This window comes from Urocitellus parryii, chromosome 3 (assembly GCF_045843805.1).
Source record: "Urocitellus parryii isolate mUroPar1 chromosome 3, mUroPar1.hap1, whole genome shotgun sequence".
NCBI classification, from domain to species: domain Eukaryota; kingdom Metazoa; phylum Chordata; class Mammalia; order Rodentia; family Sciuridae; genus Urocitellus; species Urocitellus parryii.
Genome location: NC_135533.1, coordinates 214,567,336 through 214,586,692, shown reverse-complemented (window position 1 = coordinate 214,586,692; position 19,357 = coordinate 214,567,336). Strand labels below are relative to the sequence as shown.

Below are 19,357 nucleotides of genomic sequence, written 5' to 3'. Positions count from 1 at the left end.
ATCATCCAAAGGAAATGCCCTTGTTGTAAAAGGGAGAAGGGAGGGAGGAGATGAGGGCCAATGATGCTGATGGACAGAATTAGAGACAGGTCAGGAGGGGGAAGTGGAAGGGTTAAGGTTGGCCTTGGTGCTGGAGCTGATGCCTCCTGAGACCATCTGTGTGGAGGACAGGAAGGACAGGAGGACTGGAAGGAAGCACCCACACTGCTTGGGCCCGGGAGCACCAGTGACCCTAAGTCTCACCTGAGCAAAGTCAGTCTGCAGCCAGAGTACAGGGGCCCCACACTGGTGTTCTTGAACAAGGGTCCGAGCTGTGGAGGAGAGAGGGGGGAGTGGGTCAGCTGAGAGGTGGGCAATGGCACCATTGGTGGGTGTGGGGATCCTGGAGGATACACGTGCATCACAGGGTGGGACACAGGCAGGCTGGCTCCAGTGGGCAGGACCAGAGTGGGACAGGCACTGTGCTCACCAGGTGCTGCAGGACCTTCTGAGTGGTGTTGAAGATCAAGGACCCTGGGGGCTGCATGTCGTCCTCGTAGCGCAGGTTGGTGATGGTGAAGTTGAGGGTGAAGGACTCCAGGGGAGGTCCTGAGGCTGCATCAGGGGAGGGAGAGGACAGGACCTTTGAGTCAGGTCTGGGGTGTCCGATGTGGGCAGGCAGGGTCTGTGGCCATGGGCCTCACACCAAGGAGCACATCGGTTGTGGATGTAGTGATGGCTGAGGGTCATTGGTGCCTAATGCCTAAACCAAGCCATGATTGTCACATGCTGCGAGCTACAATGCTCTGTTGAAAGAATTTATTACACACCTCTATTTTTATGAATTTTCGAACCTACTTTTGTCTGTTTTTCCACCCAAATGACATTTAATGACCTTGGTGTGTGTCCAGGCAACAAGACAAGGTGATCAGAGCTGAGACCTATCCCACTGGCTTTCCAGCCTGTGACCTGGATCCTTCCTTCCCTGACAGCTGGAGATGTGGGCAGGGGTCTGGTGCTTGCCCCATGGAGGTCAAGGGACCATGACAGGGTCTCTGTGGACTCACCAGTGGCAGTAGTTGCTGTGGCCTGGTGTGTGTAACCTGCAGCAGGAGAGGGGGAGAGAGGCGCGGGGGAGAATGAATATGAACGTGAGAGTGGGTAAGGACGAAGTCTGCCCAGACGTGGAGGACGTGGGCTCTACCCTAGAGCACAGCACGGGTGGCCCCTGCTCACCATTGACATAGAGACTGTTCTGGTCCAGGGCGTAGGGGCCCAGCTGGGTGATGCCGTGGGTCAGTGGGCTCAGCTCCCAGTACAGCTTCTCTCTGTCCAGCTTGGGGCCCACGTGGTCAGGATGGTAGGTGCAGACAGCGTCCACCCTGGTGGCTGACCCATCCTTCTCAGATCTGGGAGAGCAGGGGGGATGAGTGCATGTTCAGAGAAAGGTCCAGAAATACCTCTGAGTAGGGCAGAAAACTGACAGAGAAAATGAGGAGGCCTTGGAAGGGTGGGAAGCCAGCCTGGTCATCCTATGCACTGACTTCTGGACGGCCTCCCTCTGGTAGAGTGGTCAGCTTTTATAAAATGGTCCTGAAGGTGGAGTATAAAACATCCAACCTCATGGCTTGGGGACAGGTGAGTTCTGGGTGGGACAGGTCGAGAACTTGAGTTGAGGATTAAAGCAAACGTAGAAAGTATACTTATCCTGGCAACAGAATCCATCATCTAGAGGAAATGCCCTTCTTGTAAAAGGGAGAAGTGAGGCGGGAGAAGAGGGTCAGTCATGCTGATGGACAGAATTTGAGACAGGTTAGGAGGAGAGAGTAAAAGGGTGAAAGGAGGTCTTGTGGCTAGAGCCTGTTAAAGCCTACTAACAGGAGAACTCGCTGAGTGACTGGCATTTCCTTCCCATTATCAGAAGACGCTTTGTGGGTCACTTTCGTAGTGACCTGTTTATTGACTGGCCTGACCCTTGAAGTAGCAAAATTGTGTTCAGACGTAGGTGTGTTGTCCATGCATTGAGCTACGCTCACCTATTTGTTTGTGATGTTACCCTTTTGCCCTGTTTGGAATAGAATGTTCCTTGTAAATGTCCTTTGTGTGTCCCTTCTCTTGTTCTGCCTTTGGGTGTGTCCTCACTAGATGCCAGTCAACCTGCTGACAGCAGACATCACGAAGCTAGGCACAGCCCCCTGATTCCTGAGCCCTTTCCTCATTTGAATGGCTTCACCTCAATAATATATTAAGCAGGAGCTCACTGTCTCTTTCTGGGGACCCTTAAAGTCAGAGGAGGGGTCACAGGACCCCCAAAGAAAAAGGTATCTTGTCTGTTGTGTGTTTATTTCCCGAAGCCATTTCCCTGGAGTGACCCTGAGTTTTTGTTGCAAGGAACCCAACAGGACCTGATGCCTCCTGAGACCATCTGTGTGGAGGACAGGAAGGACACTGGGGCAGGAAGGAAGCACCCACACTGCTGGGGCCTGGGAGCACCAGGGACCCTAAGTCTCACCTGAGCAAAGTCAGTCTGCAGCCAGAGTACAGGGGACCCACACTGGTGTTCCTGAACAAGGGTCCAAGCTGTGGAGGAGAGAGAGGGGGGAGTGGGTCAGCTGAGAGGTGGGCAATGGCACCATTGGTGGGTGTGGGGATCCTGGAGGATACACGTGCATCACAGGGTGGGACACAGGCAGGCTGGCTCCAGTGGGCAGGACCAGAGTGGGACAGGCACTGTGCTCACCAGGTGCTGCAGGACCTTCTGAGTGGTGTTGAAGGTCAAGGACCCTGGGGGCTGCATGTCGTCCTCGTAGCGCAGGTTGGTGATGGTGAAGTTGAGGGTGAAGGACTCCATGGGAGGTCCTGAGGCTGCATCAGGGGAGGGAGAGGAGAGGACCTTTGAGTCAGGTCTGGGGTGGACAATGTGGGCAGGCAGGGTCTGTGGCCATGGGCCTCACAGAAAGGAGCACACTGCTTGAGGATGTAGGAATGGCTGAGGGTCATTGGTGCCTAATGCCTAAACCAAGCCTTGATTGCCACATGCTGCAAGCAAGGAGGGAAGGATCAGGAAGCTACAAAGATCTGATGAAATATTTTATCACACACCTCTATTTTTCAGGTATTTTTGAACCTACTTTTGTCTGTTTTTCCACACAAACGACATTTAATGACCTTGGTGTGTGTCCAGGCAACAACACAAGGTGATCACAGCTGAGACCTATCCCACTGGTTTTCCAGCCTGTGACCTGGATCCGACCCTCCCTGACAGCTGGAGATGTGGGCAGGGGTCTGGTGCATGCCCTTGAAGTTCAAGGGACTCTGACAGGGTCTTGTGGACTCACCAGTGGGAGTAGTAGCTGTGGCCTGGTGGGTGTACCCTGCAGCAGGAGAGGGGGAGAGAGGCGCGGGGGTGAATGCATATGAACGTGTGAGTTGGTAAAAACAAAGTCCGCCCAGACATGGAGGATGCGGGCTCTACCCTAGAGCACAGCACGGGTGGCCCCTGCTCACCATTGACATAGAGACTGTTCTGGTCCAGGGTGTAGGGGCCCAGCTGGGTGATGCCATGGGTCAGTGGGCTCAGCTCCCAGTATAGCTTCTCTCTGTCCAGCTTGGGGCCCACGTGGTCAGGATGGTAGGTGCAGACCGCATCCACCCTGGTGGCTGACCCATCCTTCTCAGACCTGGGAGAGCAGGGGGTTGAGTGCATGTTCAGAGAAAGGTCGAGAGATACCTCTGATTAGGACAGAAAAGTGACAGAAAATGAGGAGGCCCTGGAAGGGTGGGAAGCCAGCCTGGTCATCTGTGCACTGACTTCTGGTCGGCCTCCCGCTGGCAGAGGAGACCTGTGATGGGAAAATGTTTCTGATGTTTGAAAATAAAAATGCAACGTCATGGCTTGGGGATATGTGAGTCCCAGGTGGGACACGTGAAGAACTGGGGTTGTGCATTAAGGCAAATATAGAAAGTGTGTTTGTCACAAGATACATCCTTGTAAGAGAATCCATCATCTAAAGGAAATGCCCTTCTAGTAAAAGGGAGAAGGGAGGGAGGGGACGAGGGTCAGTGATGCTGATGGACAGAGTTTGAGACAGGTCAGGAGGGGGAAGGGGAAGGGTTAAGGGAGGCCTTGGTGCTGGAGCTGATGCCTCCTGAGACCATCTCTGTGGAGGACAGGAAGGACAGGGGGGCAGGAAGGAAGCACCCACACTGCTTGGGCCTGGGAGCACCAGGGACCCTAAGTCTCACCTGAGCAAAGTCAGTCTGCATCCAGAGTACAGGGGACCCACACTGGTGTTCCTGAACAAGGGTCCGAGCTGTGGAGGAGAGAGAGGGGGGAGTGGGTCAGCTGAGAGGTGGGCAATGGCACCATTGGTGGGTGTGGGGATCCTGGAGGATACAGGTGCATCAGAGGGTGGGACACAGGCAGGCTGGCTCCAGTGGGCAGGACCAGAGTGGGACAGGTACCGTGCTCACCAGGTGCTGCAGGTCCTTCTGAGTGGTGTTGAAGGTCAAGGACCCTGGGGGCTGCATGTCGTCCTCGTAGCGCAGGTTGGTGATGGTGAAGTTGAGGGTGAAGGACTCCAGGGGAGGTCCTGAGGCTGCATCAGGGGAGGGAGAGGACAGGACCTTTGAGTCAGGTCTGGGGTGGACAATGTGGGCAGGCAGGGTCTGTGGCCATGGGCCTCACACCAAGGAGCACACTGCTTGAGGATGTAGGAATGGCTGAGGGTCATTGTTGCCTAATGCCTAACCCAAGCCTTGATTGTCACATGCTACAAGCAAGAAGGGAAGGGTCTGCAAGCTACAAAGCTCTGATGAAAGAATTTATTAAACACCTATTTTTTATGAATTTTCAAACCTACTTTTCCACCCAAATGAGATTTAATGACCTTGGTGTTTGTCCAAGCATCAACACAAGGTGACCAATGCTGAGCCCTATCCCACTGACTTTCCAGCCTGTGACCTGGATCTGACCCTCCCTGACAGCTGCAGATGTGGGCAGGGGTCTGCTGCTTGCCCCATGGAGGTCAAGGGACCATGACAGGGTCACTGTGGACTCACCAGTGGCAGTAGTTGCTGTGGCCTGGTGGGTGTACCCTGCAGCAGGAGAGGGGGAGAGAGGCGTGGGGGAGAATGAATATGAACGTGTGAGTGGGTAAGGATGAAGCCCGCCAAGACATGGAGGATGCGGGCTCTATGCTACAGCACAGCACTGGTGGCCCCTGCTCACCATTGACATAGAGACTGTTCTGGTCCAGGGCGTAGGGGCCCAGCTGGGTGATGCCATGTGTCAGTGGGCTCAGCTCCCAGTATAGCTTCTCTCTGTCCAGCTTGGGGTCCACAGGGTCAGGATGGTAGGTGCAGACAGCGTCCACCCTGGTGGCTGACCCATCCTTCTCAGACCTGGGGATAGCACGGGGGGATGAGTGCATGTTCAGAGGAAGGTCCAGAGATACCTCTGAGTAGGGCAGAAATGTGATAGAGAAAATGAGGAGGCCCTGGAAGGGTGGGAAGCCAGCCTGGTCATCTGTGCACTGACTTCTGGACGGCCTCCCCCTGGGAGAGGAGTTGGTTGAAGGGAAGATGTTCCTGAAGGTGGAGAATAAAAATGCAACCTCATGGCTTGGGACAGGTGGTTTCCAGGCGGGACATGTGAAGAACTGGAGTTGTGGTGTAAGGCAAATGTAGAAAGTGTATCTGTCACAAGATACATCCTGGCAACAGAATCCATTGTCTAAAGGAAATGCCCATCTTGTAAAAGGGAGAAGGGAGGGAGGGGTTGAGGGTCAGTGATGCTGATGTTCAGAATTTGAGACAGGTCAGGAGGGTAGTGGAAGGGTTAAGGGAGGCCTTGGTGCTGGAGCTGATGCCTCCTGAGACCATCTCTGTGGAGGACAGAAGGACAGGAAGAAAGGAAGGAAGCACCCACCCTGCTTCGGCCTGGGAACACCAGTGATCCCAAGTCTCACCTGAGCAAAGTCAGTCTGCATCCAGAGTGCAGGGGACCCACACTGGTGTTCCTGAACAAGGGTCCGAGCTGTGGAGGAGAGAGAGGGGGGAGTGGGTCAGCTGAGAGGTGGGCAATGGCACCATTGGTGGGTGTGGGGATCCTGGAGGATACATGTGCATCAGAGGCTGGGACACAGGCAGGCTGGCTCCAGTGGGCAGGACCAGAGTGGGACAGGCACTGTGCTCACCAGGTGCTGCAGGACCTTCTGAGTGGTGTTGAAGGTCAAGGACCCTGGGGGCTGCATGTCGTCCTCGTAGCGCAGGTTGGTGATGGTGAAGTTGAGGGTGAAGGACTCCAGGGGAGGTCCTGAGGCTGTATCAGGGGAGGGAGAGGAGAGGACCTTTGAGTCAGGTCTGAGTGGATTTTGCGGGCAGGCATGATCTGTGGTCACAGCCTGAGATCAGGGAGGATCTCACTGGAGACTACAGCAATGCAGTAGTGTCCTTGGGGCCCAAGCCCTGCGCCACTACTGTGGATCTCATTCAGTCATCGAATCCTACTGGTAGGGAGGGGAAGATGTGGAACCTCTAAAGCTTTAAGGAGACATTTGAACTTCTAATATTTTATTTCTGGTAATTCTATTGAATTGTTCATTTATTACTTTCATCTCTCCACCCAATTATCATTCAGTGGCATTTTCTCTGTTTCCAAGGAAATATGCCTAGAAGTGTCCAAGGACACGGTGGTGATCATATGATTGCAAGGACTTCCCAGCCTGTGACCCCAACTTCTTCCTTCCTGGACTGCTGGCGATGTGGTCAGGGCCTGTTGCTTCCTTCCCTGGCTGTGGGACTTCTGAGGGCCACTGACTACTCACCACTGGTGGTGGTCATCACAGTCCGGTGGGTGTAACCTGCAGAGAGCCAGAGAGAGTGAGTGTGAGGAGGTGCTGGGAGGGGAGGAGGACTGAGGAGGCTTGGAAGGGGATGCTGTGGGCTCCACCATGCAGCAGAGCAAGATGGCCCTGCTCACCGTTGACGAAGAGACTGTTCCGGTCCAGGGTGTAGTTGCCCAGCTGAGTGACCCCTTGCGTGAGCAGGCTCAGCTCCCAGTACAGCTGCTCTCTGTCCAGCTTGGGTTCCAAGGGGTTAGGATGGTAGGTGCAGACGGTGTGCACTCCTGTGGCTGAGCCATTCTTTTCAGACCTGGGGAGAATGGCGAGGAAGAGGAATGAGAGCCTTTTTTTCAGGAAAGGGGCCAGGAATACCGCCACCAAGAAGGGAAAATGACAGAGGCAATTTGAAGGCCCGCAGAAGGGTGAGAGGTCAGATACAGGTTCTCCGAGGGCACTGGCTTCTGAACAGCTGGCCACTGGGACAGAGTTGGCAGGTATGAAAATGGATCCTGAATTTTAAAGATGAAACATGCCACCTCATGGCTTGGGGACAGGCAGGTCCCAAGGTGGGACAGGTGGAGAACTGGAGTTGGGGATTACAGCAAACGCAGAAAGTGTATTTGTCACAAGATACATCCTGGCAACAGAATCCATCATCTAAAGGAAATGCCCTTCTTGTAAAAGGGAGAAGGGAGGGCGGGGACAGAATTTGAGACAGGTCAGGAGGGGGAAGGGGAAGGGTTAAGGGAGGCCTTGGTGCTGGAGCTGATGCCTCCTGAAACCATCTCTGTGGAGGACAGGAAGGACAGGGGGGCAGGAAGGAATCACCCACACTGCTTGGGCCTGGGAGCACAAATGACTCTAAGTCTCACCTGAGCAAAGTCAGTCTGCAGCCAGAGTACAGGGGACCCACACTGGTGTTCTTGAACAAGGGTCCGAGCTGTGGAGGAAAGAGAGGGGGGAGTGGGTCAGCTGAGAGGTGGGCAATGGCACCATTGGTGGGTGTAGGGTTCATGGAGGATACAGGTGCATCAGAGGGTGGGACACAGGCAGGCTGGCTCCAGTGGGCAGGACCAGAGTGGGACAGGCACTGTGCTCACCAGCTGCTGCAGAGTCTTCTCTGTGCTGTTGAAAATCCAAGACCCTGGGGGCTGCATTTCCTCCTCGTAGCGCAGGTTGGTGATGGTGAAGTTGAGGGTGAAGGACTGCAGGCGAAGTCCTGAGGTTGCATCCGTGGAGGGAGAGGAGAGGTCCCCTTGAGTCAGGTCTGGGTAGACATAGTGGATAGACAGGGTCTGTGGCCATGGTCCTTAAATCAGGGACCCTCCCGCTTTAGAATACAGCCAGCCCTGGGAGTTCTTGGGTCCCAACCCCTAAATCAGTTGTGGTCCATCCTGGATTATCACACACTGCAGGCCATGAAGGACCAATCTGGAAACCAGAAAGCTCTGATGAAAGAAATTTTTAAATACTTATATTTGTCCATCAAATTCTGCACCTATTTTTTTCCTTTCATCCACTCAAAGTACATTTAATGACCTTGGTGTATGTGCAGGCAACAGCCCAAGGTGATCAGAGCTGAGACCTATCCCACTGGCTTTCCAGCCTGTGTCTTGGTTCCTGTCCTCCCTGACAGCTGGAAACGTACGTAGGCAGGGTCTGCTGCTTGCCCCCCGGAAGTCAAGGGATTTCTCTTAGGGTCACTGTGTGGACTCACCACTGGGAGTCGTTGCTGTGGCCTGGTGGGTATAACCTGCAGCAGGAGAGGGGGAGAGGAGGAGTGGGGAGAATGAATATATGAATTGTGAGTTGGTAAGGACCCAGGCAGCGCAGACCTGGAGGACGCCCCGGGCTCTACCACATAGCAGAACAGATGGCCACTGCTCACCATTGACATAGAGACTGTTCCTCTCCAGGGTGTAGGGGCCCAGCTGGGTGATGCCGTGGGTCAGCTGGCTCAGCTCCCAGTACAGCTGCTTTATGTCCAGCTTGGAGCCCATGGGGTCAGGACGGTAGTTACAGACTGCGTCCACCCTGGTGGCCAATCCATCTTTCCTGGGTCTGGAGAGTAAGGGCAAGAGGAATGACAATCAACAGCTCTTCATGGAGGGGTTCTTTGGTTCTTGGGGACAGGGAGGAAGGGGCACTGATATGAGAAGCCTGGCAGGGAGGGGAATTAGGAGACCCAGAGCCTCCAAGTGCAGTGATTTTGGCCACTCTGACTGCGAGAAGCGCTGGTCTGGGGAGAAACGTTACGTCATGAGGCAGAAACCTGCGTCCTCATGGCGTGGGCCAGCTGAGCTCCCACCCGAGGCAGGTGGAATCTGGGACTGGACTCAATCAAGCAAGTCTGAACAGAAATTTCGGGCAGAATTGGAAGCCTAAGTGAAGGCCCATCCTGTGGAATGTTCAGAGGGGAAAGTCTTAATTTAGAAAATGTGACTTGGTGGGGTCCCCTCCAGCTCCTGGGTTTGGCAGAATTCCAGGACTTATCGGGGAGAAGGTGGTAGAATCCAAACACATCTTGGTTACCCAGAAGATGCCATAACACCCGAGGATGTCCAAAAGGGAGTGCAGGAGGAAGATGACCCCATTGCCCGGTTTGGGAACACGTGGGACATCTGTTGGCTGTGGCTCTGAGGTCTCACCTGAGCAAAATCACTTTGCAGTCAGAGTACAAGGGACCCACGCTGGTGTTTTTGAACAAGGGCCCTAGCTGTGGAGGAGAGAGTAAGAGATTAGGAGATGCATGGCTCCGTGCTCATCCTTGACAGGGGTCGTCCTCAGTGAAGGAGGCTTAGGGTACGGGGAGAGGGGAGTGACCAGTGGGAGGGGCAGCAGTGACTGGGCGGGGCTTGAGGGATGTGGGCAGGGCAGGCACGAGTGGAGACAGGGGCTGGATGTTCTCACCTGGAGCTGCAGAGCCTTCTCTGTGGTCTTGAAGGTCAAGGACCCTGGGGGCTGCATGTCCTCCTTGTACTGCAGGTTGGTGATGGTGAAGTTGATGGTGATGGACTCCAGGGCCAGTCCCGTCACTACAGCAGGGAAGAGGAGAGGGGAGAGGCCACACTGAGTCAGGCCTGGGGTGGATATAGCAGGCAGGCAGGTCTGTGGCCACAGGCCTGACACCAGTGACCGACACACTGGAGACCAGAGCAGTGGACGAGGGTCCTGGGGGCCTAATGCCTGAATCATCAGTGTGGCCTCTGCTTGGTCATCACATACTGCAGGTATAGAAGGCACAATGTGGCAGTTCTTATTTGCAGCAATTCTAGTGAGTTGTCCCGTTATTTCTTTCATCTCTCCACCCAATTATCATTCAGTGACATTTCTCTGTTTCCAAGGAAATATGGCCAGAAGTGTCCAACGACACGGGGTGATAATATGACTGCAAGGACTTCCCAGCCTGTGACCCCAACTTCTTCCTTCCTGGGCCACTGGGGATGAGGTCAGGGCCTGGTGCTTCCTGCTCTGGCTGTGGCTGGGGGACTTCGGAGGGCCACTGACTACTCACCACTGGTGGTGGTCATTGCAGTCCGGTGGGTGTAACCTGCAGAGAGCCAGAGAGAGGGAGTGTGAGGAGGTGCTGGGAGGGGAAGAGGACTGAGGAGGCTTGGAAGGGGATGCTGTGGGCTCCACCATGCAGCAGAGCAAGATGGCCCTGCTCACCATTGACGAAGAGACTGTTCCGGTCCAGGGTGTAGCTGCCCAGCTGAGTGACCCCTTTGGTGAGCAGGCTCAGCTCCCAGTACAGCTGCTCTCTGTCCAGCTCCGGAGCCCCCGATTTCTGGTGGTGGGTGCAGAGCACATCTACGCTTGTGGCGGCGCCGCCATTCTTTGGCCTGGAAATGGTGGGGTGGGTAACCAGGAATGGGTTGGGGAGAAAGCGTGCTTGGAGCCTGGGGCTAGGACAGGAGGCAGCGTGAGGAAATGAGAAGCCTGATACAGAGGTAAGAAGCCAGAGTTTGAGGATCTGGTGGCTCCTTGGTGTTTCTCAGCCTGTGGAAGGAGGAATCTGGGAATGCAGACAAGGGAACCACCTGATGCGTTTCTCTGGCAGAACCACAAGAGTGCCATAGGCCGCGTCAGAAGGCGGTGTAGCTCTAACACCCTGGATGCTGCTTGTCCCCACCCTGCGGCACGCCCTTTCCTTCACCTCCTGAATTCCAGGCCTCGCCTCTGGTGCCCTGTACTTCATGATCCATTCCCACCAAGGCTGCTAATTCTCACTCTAGCTGCAAATCTTTTCTTGTTAGACATTTGCTGAAATCCATCCATGGATCTCTCCCCTCGGTGAGTGAATTCCTGATGTCCTGCTGTGAATCTGGGCACATCCATAGGCTGCCCCACTGCTGTCCACTCTGCCCCCTCCTGTGCGGCTAGGATTTCTGCTCTGCCTCTGGCTACATTTTCCCCACCTACTTTCCCTGCAGCAGACATGGGACATCACCTTCCCCTCCAGGTAAGAGCATCTAGTTTCCTCCTTGACTCGCCACCCTTCCCTCCTCTGGATACATCAGCAGTCTCTCTGGGCCTGTTGGTCAGCTATAAGATGGGCATCATGTAATAATATGAGGTACTAATGTAATAATACCGGGTCCTGCGTTGTGAGGACTGAAGCTGTTGGTATAGACACGGGGCGCTGTGGCTCTTCTCAAGGAAGAGGCCGGGCAGTTCTGTGGGGAAAGGCACATGCTTCCCCTAGACGTGAATCCTGGTCCTGTACCTGGCAGGTCCTTAGTTCTGGGTTTTCAGCGCCTTTTCTGTGCCTTGGCTTCTCATTTGTAAAATTGGGATAATTATCAGGATGTTGAAATCTGGTGCTTCTAAACCAGGGGCAACTTGTACCCTTGGGGGACATCTGGTAAGGTCTGGAGTCATTTCTGGTTGTCCCAACTGCGGGGGTGGGGAGAGGATGGGGTCCAAAGGCATCTAGCTTGTAATTTAGAGGCGAAGATGCTGCTCAATGCCCTATGATGCAGAGGACAGCCACCCACAATAAGAATGGTTCAGAATCTCCATGGTGCCAATGTGGGAAGACCCCAGGTCCTTCACCCCAGTGTCTGGCACATACTAATTGCTTATTTTGCATTGACCTTCAGGGGAAGATAGATGTTGTGGGCTCTATTTCTATGCTGTAAGTGTCTCCGTTGTAAAGAAGTTTGGTTCATATTTCCAAGTTGCCTGTTTCCTCAGTTTGTTTCTAGGAAATACCTAGGAGACTTGAGGCTCAGGAGGATGGGAAGGTCTGGACAATGGTCCGGGGTGGGATAGGAATTCAAGGAGAATCTCCCAGGAAAGGGCCAAGTCAAAGGGAGGACTTAGTCCTAATGAATTACACATAAGAATCTCCCAGGAAAGGGCCAAGTCCTAATGAATTACACATAAGAATTTCCACCATGTCTCCTTCCTGGACATCTTCTCTGGAGATTTTACCTGAGAGAGATCAGTCTGCAACCAGAGTACTGCAGGCCGACACTGGTGCTCTGGAAGAGGGACCTGAGCTGTGGATAGAAGTGAATAGAACACCTGAGTGGGAGGGGGCCGCGACGAATGGGTGGAGCTATGGCGAGTGGGCGTGGCTAGGGAGTGGGCGGGGCAGGGGAAGTGGGTGGGTCTCTCACCAGCTTCTGCAGAGCCTTCTCGGTTTTGTTGAACCTCACAGAGCCTGGGAGCTGCATATCCTCCACATAAAGCAGGTTGGTGATGGTGAAGTTAAGGCTGAATGACACCAGAGCAGCGCCAGGGACTGCTGTGAGATTGGGGGAGAAGTGAAGCCCTGGGTTATACTGCGAAGTAGATTTGGGGGTTGAGGAGGACTCCAAGTCCATATCCCTGGTACCCAGTGTATTCACATCTGGGATAAGAGATCAGAATGTCTCTCCTCCAATAGGAGGAAGTGTCTCTCCACTTTATTTTGAAAGACACCACCACCACCACCACCAACAACAACAATGACAATGACAATAAGTAGCAGCAATAATAATAATAATGATAATGTCGGGTAGACCTCACTCCCTGCTACCCCTTGGTCTTAAGCATTCTCCATCCAGTATCTCATGTATTCTCTCACACAATCCCTGGAGGTGAGTCCTATCGCTGACTCCTAACTGCCAGAAGATGAAAATCACGTTCAAAAAAATTTAAATCACTTTCCCAACACCCCACACCATTTTAGTACATGAGAGTCTGTTCCACGAGGGATCAGGGGCGTCTGTTATGCAGTAAAAGCTAACGGGTACAACCCTTCAACAGAGAGCAAAGCTTGGATTTCAGACTCCAGGGCCTCAGGCCAAGGCGGAAAACCTGATGTCACAGAGCTCTCCAACCTAGGGATGGAACTGAACTGCTCTGTGACCAGGGTGTAGCCTGAAACATTCATCGTTTCCACACTGTCTCCTTGCCTTGACCTCCTGTGCATATTTATCACCCCATCTCACTGCTCAGCGTCAAGACACGTGATCAGGAGGAGAGCAGACATGGAGACAAGGCTCCTACCTGTGGTTAACGCAGTCGAGGTTCCCAAGGAGAGCGGGGAAGACACAGCAGCTGGGGAGGAAGCATGGGAAATGAGTGCCATGTTGCTTCGTCACACTGGCGGTGCCAGAAAGAGGGGCCTTGGTGCCCAGCCTGAGTCACAGAGGAGAGCTGGGGGTGGGGCTGACCAGGTCCTGAGGCTTCCCTCCTCCCTGAGGGACTTTGTGGGAGGTGACCAGCTGCCCCCTCACGGGGCAGTGGAGGCGGGGGGCCATTGGGGGTCTGAGCACTTACCAGGGGCCGGGGAGGTCAGGACTGGCCTGGTGAAACCTGCAGAGAGTGAACAAGAATGAGGAGGAAGGCCTGGAGGGATGGACCACTGGTGGGAGCTGCCATCAGAGTGACCCTGGTCAGGGGGTGGCTTCCCTTCCAGAGGGCGAGAGAGAGAAATCCAGAAGCAGATGGATTTGATGTGTCCTCTAGCCAGAGATGAGTAGCCACTGGGGTCCCCCTGCCCCCCGGGTGCCGGAGGAGACCTCATGGCTGCAAGATGCTCACCATTGACATAAAGGTGGTCTCTGTCCAGGATGTAGGAGCCAAGCCGGGTGACACCGTGGGTCAAGCGGCTCAACTCCCAGTAGAGCTGTTCCCTGTCCAGCCCGAGGCCCCCAGGGTCAGGATGATAGGTGCAGATGACGTCCACTCCAGTGGCTGTCCCACCTTTCTCAGGCCTGGAGAGGTAAGGACATGGGGTGAGGATGGGGCAGAAGGGCATCCTTGGTTGGACATCTTTCTTTCAGCCCCCTTGGATGTGGAGGCCTGCTAAACTGCCCTCCAGGTCCAGGCGTGAGCTGCCCTCAAGAGCAGGGGCATCCCTGAGCCATAAAGGACCAGAGTGCATGTTTCATCTGCTTTGACTCCTGAGTCTCCCATTTGTACTGAACGGATAATGCCCTGACCATGGGGTTGGAGTGTCATGGGATTCAGAAGTGATGAAAAATATCCATCCCTGGTGCTGGCTATAATACAGGTGCACATTAATTAAACAAATATTCTTAATTAAACAAATATTTACAAAGGACCCACCACAGTCGCTGGTGAGAATGAACAGCCAGCTCTGAACAGAAATGCGTCAACTTTTGGAGAGTGGATCCAACCCAGTTTCTGGGTCTGACCATCTGAGCACAAGACACTGTATAGCTCAACTTTCCAGTGACCACAGATTTTCCATTCCTGTCTCATTGGGGCAGCAGGAAAAGTGGGCCCTGAAGGGAGAACCTGTAAGGTTCCCTATATTGTCCTGCCAGAGAGCATGATCAAGGACAGAGTGTCCTTTGTATCTCAGAATGATGGAATTGACCTTGAGCTAAGCAGATTCTAGTGCTGGTCTATTAGAAGCTTCGTAAAAGTGCAACATTAGTCATGTCGTCTGGAAATATTGCACCTGGTGAAAATGACTAGACCTTTTTCTGGGAGGACCATAAATGGACCTCCATCCCTTGCAGGAAGGTCTGACTTGGAGCTGCCTTGGGTGTGTTGACCTGGTTAGCTAGGTAGAACCGCTTGGTTTTCCTTTGGGATGGGATATTTCTAAGTCAAGGCAAATCCATTGGCCACTGGGGCCTTGATTCCTTGCATATGAATTGTCACCTGAGATGCTGAGAAGAATGACAACCCTTGGACTACCAAAAGGGCTCTCTCAAAAATGAAACACCAGACACTGCCCTGTTGGCCCTGTCCTTTTTCTTCTAAGTGAAATGGAAGCCAAACGGCTTATTCAGGTCTTGCAGGTGTGATTGTGGATTTGAGAGGTTCTACAGAGACCAGCACACAGGACTGGGAGGAGGGCGACGGGAGCCTGGGAGGTCTCGGGTGCTCTCAGGGTTGTACAGGAGCAGAGGTGGCACCTGAAAGTGAGCACATTCCTAAATTTGGTGCCCTGAGACCTCCTTTGTTTCACCTGGTCCAGATCCTGGCCAGTGCAACCTGCCCATGCCTTACCACCTCTGCTAAGGCAACACGGAAGGGAATCTCACCTCAGTAAGGACAGTGTGCACCCGTCGTAGAGTGAACCGATGCTGCAGTTGGTGAACAAGGACTTGAGCTGACGAGGAAGGAGAGGGTCAGTGAGAAGATGAATGTCAAAGGAATGGTCATTTTAAAACACAATATTTAAAAATTATTTATTTTCATGCCAGGGCCTGGCACATGCCGAGTAGGCACTCTGTCACTGAGCTCCTCCTCAGCCACTGTTTATTATCTTTCATTTTTGATTTATATCTGCTAACTGTACATATTAAGGGGGTTTAGTGTGGTATTTCTTTTTTTTTTTTTAGTTGCTGATAGAACTTGATTTTTGTTTATTTGTATGTGGTGCTGAGAACCGAACCCAGTGCCTGACACAGGCTAGGCAAGCGCTCCACCACTGAACCACAGCCCCAGCCCCCGAGTGTGGTATTTCCATTGATGCACACAGTGGGCAGTGACCAAATCCAGCCTCTCTTTGTCCACCCCCTACCCAGAAGGCACATCCTTCCCACCTGGAGTAACCACTGTTCTACATTCAGGTTGACTGTTCAGCATCCACATACAGGATGAGAACATATGTGCTTGTCTTTCTGTGTCTGGCCTGTTTCTCTTTACATCATGTTTGCCAGGTAGTTGCACATGACAGGATCTCATCCTTCCTTATGGATGAGTAATATTCCATTGTGTGTGTACGTACTTATGTATTTATGTGAGTATATGTGTGTGTATACATATAGGTGTACATAATATCACATATTTTTTACCCCTTCATCTGTTGATGGGCACCAAGGTTGATTTCATATCTTAGCTACTGTGAATAGTGCCCCAATAAATATGGTTTGCAGATATCTCTTGGGTATGCTAAGTTCATTTCCTTCAGATACATGCCCAGGAGTTGTATAGCTGGATTATACAGAACTTTTTTTTTTTTTAATTTGTGGGGCAGTTCCAATTTCTGAATCCTTTAAATCTTCCAAAATTGAGCAGGGAGATTCAAAGAGGGTGGGTGGGGGGAGTTGAGAAAGAGGGGTGGTGGCTGGGGGCTCTCACCAGGTGTTGCAGAGTTGTCTCTGTGGACTGGAACCTCACAGAGCCGGGCTGCATGTCCTCCATGTAGGGCAGGTTGAGGATGGTGAAGTTGACGGTGAAGTGCTGCAGGGTAAGGCTGGCAGCTGGGGTGGAGGAACCAGAGGGGGAAGGGTCATGTCCTGGGTCAGGCCTGGACCAGATAGGGGGCAGAGGGCTGCAGGGACACAGCCCTGCCTGCTCAGCCGGCCCCATGGCCTTGGAGATGCCAGGGAGGGGAGCTTACACCTGGACCTGTCCTGGGTGTGGATCCCTGTGGGAGGGGGAGGGAGGGTGGGGAGTGGGGGAGGCTCTGTGTTCTATGCCACATCTGGGTGTTTCATAAACAGGTCAAATATGACGCCTGTATTTTAGTTCCCAGATTTTTTTTTTTTTTAAATATCTATTTCTCTTCAGCAGGCTTGGATCCATTCACCCAAAAGCTTGCCAGCATCTCTATCAAATTTTTACACATCCTGTTGTTTCAACAAAGCCAAAATAAGCAAATTTTAGCCATTCAGAACCTGCTTTCTTTGCATACTCGAGGAAACCACCCCTAACATCTTCTGGATATCAAAAAGGTAAATTCTATGGCTATAAACACCCGAAACTGCTGTCCCCCTTTGGAGCGCTCTGACTTAGAAACTCCACTTGCCCCTCTCCCTGAGGAGTTCCCTTGCCTTCCTGAGAAGTGACCCCTGACCCTAGTTCCAGATGGTCCTGTTCCAAGGGACTTCCCTTGCATGCACACACTGCGTGTGACTGCCATCTAGTGGTCATATCTTTCTTTCCTTGATCAGTCCCCCAATTCCTCCCCCTCTACGGGTTTAGAGGTCAGAACAGGTGACAGTGGGGATTTAAGGGATACTTGCTTGTACTGGCTTGAACTAATTTCTTTCTCACACCAGGGTATAGTAGAGGACCTTCCCTCCCAAATCTCAGAAATTCAGCAAATAATTTTTTTCCTAATTTATCAAAGTTGCTGATTTCACAAGACTTATATTTTGGCTAATTCCTTCTAATTATATTCTTCTGTAACAAGATGTTGGAAGTAATTAAACAAAGTCAGATCGTGGGATGAGATTTTGGTCTGCTGTGTTTAAAAGTCAATGTTGTGCCAGACATGGTGGTGTCTGCTGTTAATCCTCAGAAGGCTGAGGCAGGAGATCGCAAGTTCAAGGCCAGCCTGGGCAATGTAGTGAGACCCTAAGCAACTTAGTGAGACCCTATCTCAAAAAAATGTATATATGTAATGTATGTAATATATGTATATGTGTGTGTGTGTGTGTGTGTGTGTGTGTGTGTGTATGGCTGAGGATATAGCTCAGTGGTTATGCACCCTGGGTTCAATCCTTGGTACTCTCCCCACCCCAAAAGTCATTGTTATGATTTTAAAAACTGGGCTTCTGAGTAGGACTTGTGTACACTAAAAGATACATGAAACACTAACATAATCTATATGAGAAATTTGATTGGAACTTCAATTTTGAAAAAGGCTAATTAAGAAAGAAAGACATTGGAAAGAATTTGAATATGGCAGGTTAGATGATATGGATGCATCATCGTCATTTTTTTTAAAGATAGAGATTTCTTTAAATATTCATTTTTTACTTTTTCAGTGGATACAACATCTTTATTTTTATGTGGTGCTGAGGATCGAACCCAGCACTCCACGCATGCCAGGCAAGCGTGTTACCACTTGAGCCACATCCCCAGCCTCATCGTCATTTTTGAAGCGTGATGTGGTTATCTAGGACAATGAACTGATATTTTTCTGATTCTTACTGACCTATTTAGCAGTGAAGCATTGTACTATGTGCTATTTTCAAATGGCTCAGACCAGAAAAAAAAATTCTGTTGACATCTACATGGTCAGTTCTACAATGCTGCTTGTTTTGAGAGCATGATTTTTTTTTTCAGGCTCACTGATATCTTAGGACCTAATTTGAACATAATGTAAATTCCACATCTGCTTATGTGCAGCTGCAATTGCAGGACACACAAGTGAAATACTAAGTGCAGAAAATCATGACCTTGCACAAAATGGCTGGCACACATATACATATGCACATGCGCATACACGCACACACCTCTAAGACCTGCTGGCTTCCTCCATGCCCCTTTGTTAGGAGGATACTGAGATTATAAAAGAAAGCCTGTTGAGAGCCACAGCCAAAGGGGCCCCAGCAAACTTCCAGCTGCCAGCTGATGATTGGCTCACAGCGGCCCCAGCAACATCTAGCTGATTGGCTCCTCTGCGGTGATGTTCATTGGGCTGTTTCCCTGCCCTTCAGACTGCCAGCTGATGATTGGCTCACAGCGGCCCCAGCAACATCTAGCTGATTGGCTCCTCTGCAGTGATGTTCATTGGGCTGTTTCCCTGCCCTTCAGACTACGGAACTGCTCATTGGGGGACTTCTTTGGCTCCGCCCACATAACCCAGCCAATCGGCCTCAAGAGCAGGAGGATTGTGGGAGGTGGAGAGGCTGGTGTGGGTGAGAGGCTTGTGGAAGCCAGTGGTGGCAGTTGGGCTCTGAGGGTTTTTCCTGAGGAGCTGTTTTGCTTGGCGTTTGTAGTTCTAAAAATAAAGTTAGTTTCTTTTGACAAGTGGCTCCTGAATTGTGCCCAGCCAGACTGCGGCATTTGGTGGCTCGCACGGGGAGCGACTGAGGGTAAGTAAACTGCTCGCCCCTGAGGGCAGAGCGAGAGGATGGGTAGCCATTCTAAGTTTCCTCTTTTGTTTTGCTTCATTTTTGTTTTAAGTTGCCTGTCCCTGGAGATGAGTGAGACGGAAGAAAAACCGCTCACATCTGAGGAAAAACTATTTGCGTCTGAGGAACAGATAGGGAGAAAGGACAGATGCACACGTCAGGAGGATAGAAAGGCTATAATGAATTTTTGTTGTTCCATTTTTATTGGATTCTGTCTCGGTTTTGTTTGGTGGCAAACAAAAGACCTGCTGG

General features: G+C 52.0%; 1 protein-coding gene across 1 annotated transcript in view; it reads right to left on the bottom strand.

The window, feature by feature from the left end:
- The window catches only part of Muc16 (mucin 16, cell surface associated), a 93,976-nt gene that overhangs the window by 22,918 nt on the left and 51,701 nt on the right, over nt 1-19,357 (bottom strand). The window contains exons 40-69 of the mRNA XM_077796586.1: nt 16,380-16,501; nt 15,338-15,405; nt 13,860-14,032; nt 13,596-13,631; nt 12,449-12,681; nt 12,261-12,328; nt 10,494-10,666; nt 10,339-10,374; nt 9,735-9,859; nt 9,473-9,540; nt 8,713-8,885; nt 8,542-8,577; nt 7,925-8,091; nt 7,697-7,764; nt 6,962-7,134; nt 6,807-6,842; nt 6,177-6,370; nt 5,949-6,016; nt 5,210-5,382; nt 5,022-5,076; nt 4,453-4,618; nt 4,225-4,292; nt 3,487-3,659; nt 3,318-3,353; nt 2,720-2,844; nt 2,492-2,559; nt 1,216-1,388; nt 1,047-1,082; nt 470-594; nt 244-311 (exon numbers count right to left, since the gene is read on the bottom strand). Coding sequence (XP_077652712.1) covers nt 244-311; nt 470-594; nt 1,047-1,082; nt 1,216-1,388; nt 2,492-2,559; nt 2,720-2,844; nt 3,318-3,353; nt 3,487-3,659; nt 4,225-4,292; nt 4,453-4,618; nt 5,022-5,076; nt 5,210-5,382; nt 5,949-6,016; nt 6,177-6,370; nt 6,807-6,842; nt 6,962-7,134; nt 7,697-7,764; nt 7,925-8,091; nt 8,542-8,577; nt 8,713-8,885; nt 9,473-9,540; nt 9,735-9,859; nt 10,339-10,374; nt 10,494-10,666; nt 12,261-12,328; nt 12,449-12,681; nt 13,596-13,631; nt 13,860-14,032; nt 15,338-15,405; nt 16,380-16,501 — 3,283 coding nt within the window. The remainder of the gene's footprint in view (nt 1-243; nt 312-469; nt 595-1,046; nt 1,083-1,215; nt 1,389-2,491; nt 2,560-2,719; nt 2,845-3,317; nt 3,354-3,486; nt 3,660-4,224; nt 4,293-4,452; nt 4,619-5,021; nt 5,077-5,209; nt 5,383-5,948; nt 6,017-6,176; nt 6,371-6,806; nt 6,843-6,961; nt 7,135-7,696; nt 7,765-7,924; nt 8,092-8,541; nt 8,578-8,712; nt 8,886-9,472; nt 9,541-9,734; nt 9,860-10,338; nt 10,375-10,493; nt 10,667-12,260; nt 12,329-12,448; nt 12,682-13,595; nt 13,632-13,859; nt 14,033-15,337; nt 15,406-16,379; nt 16,502-19,357) is intronic.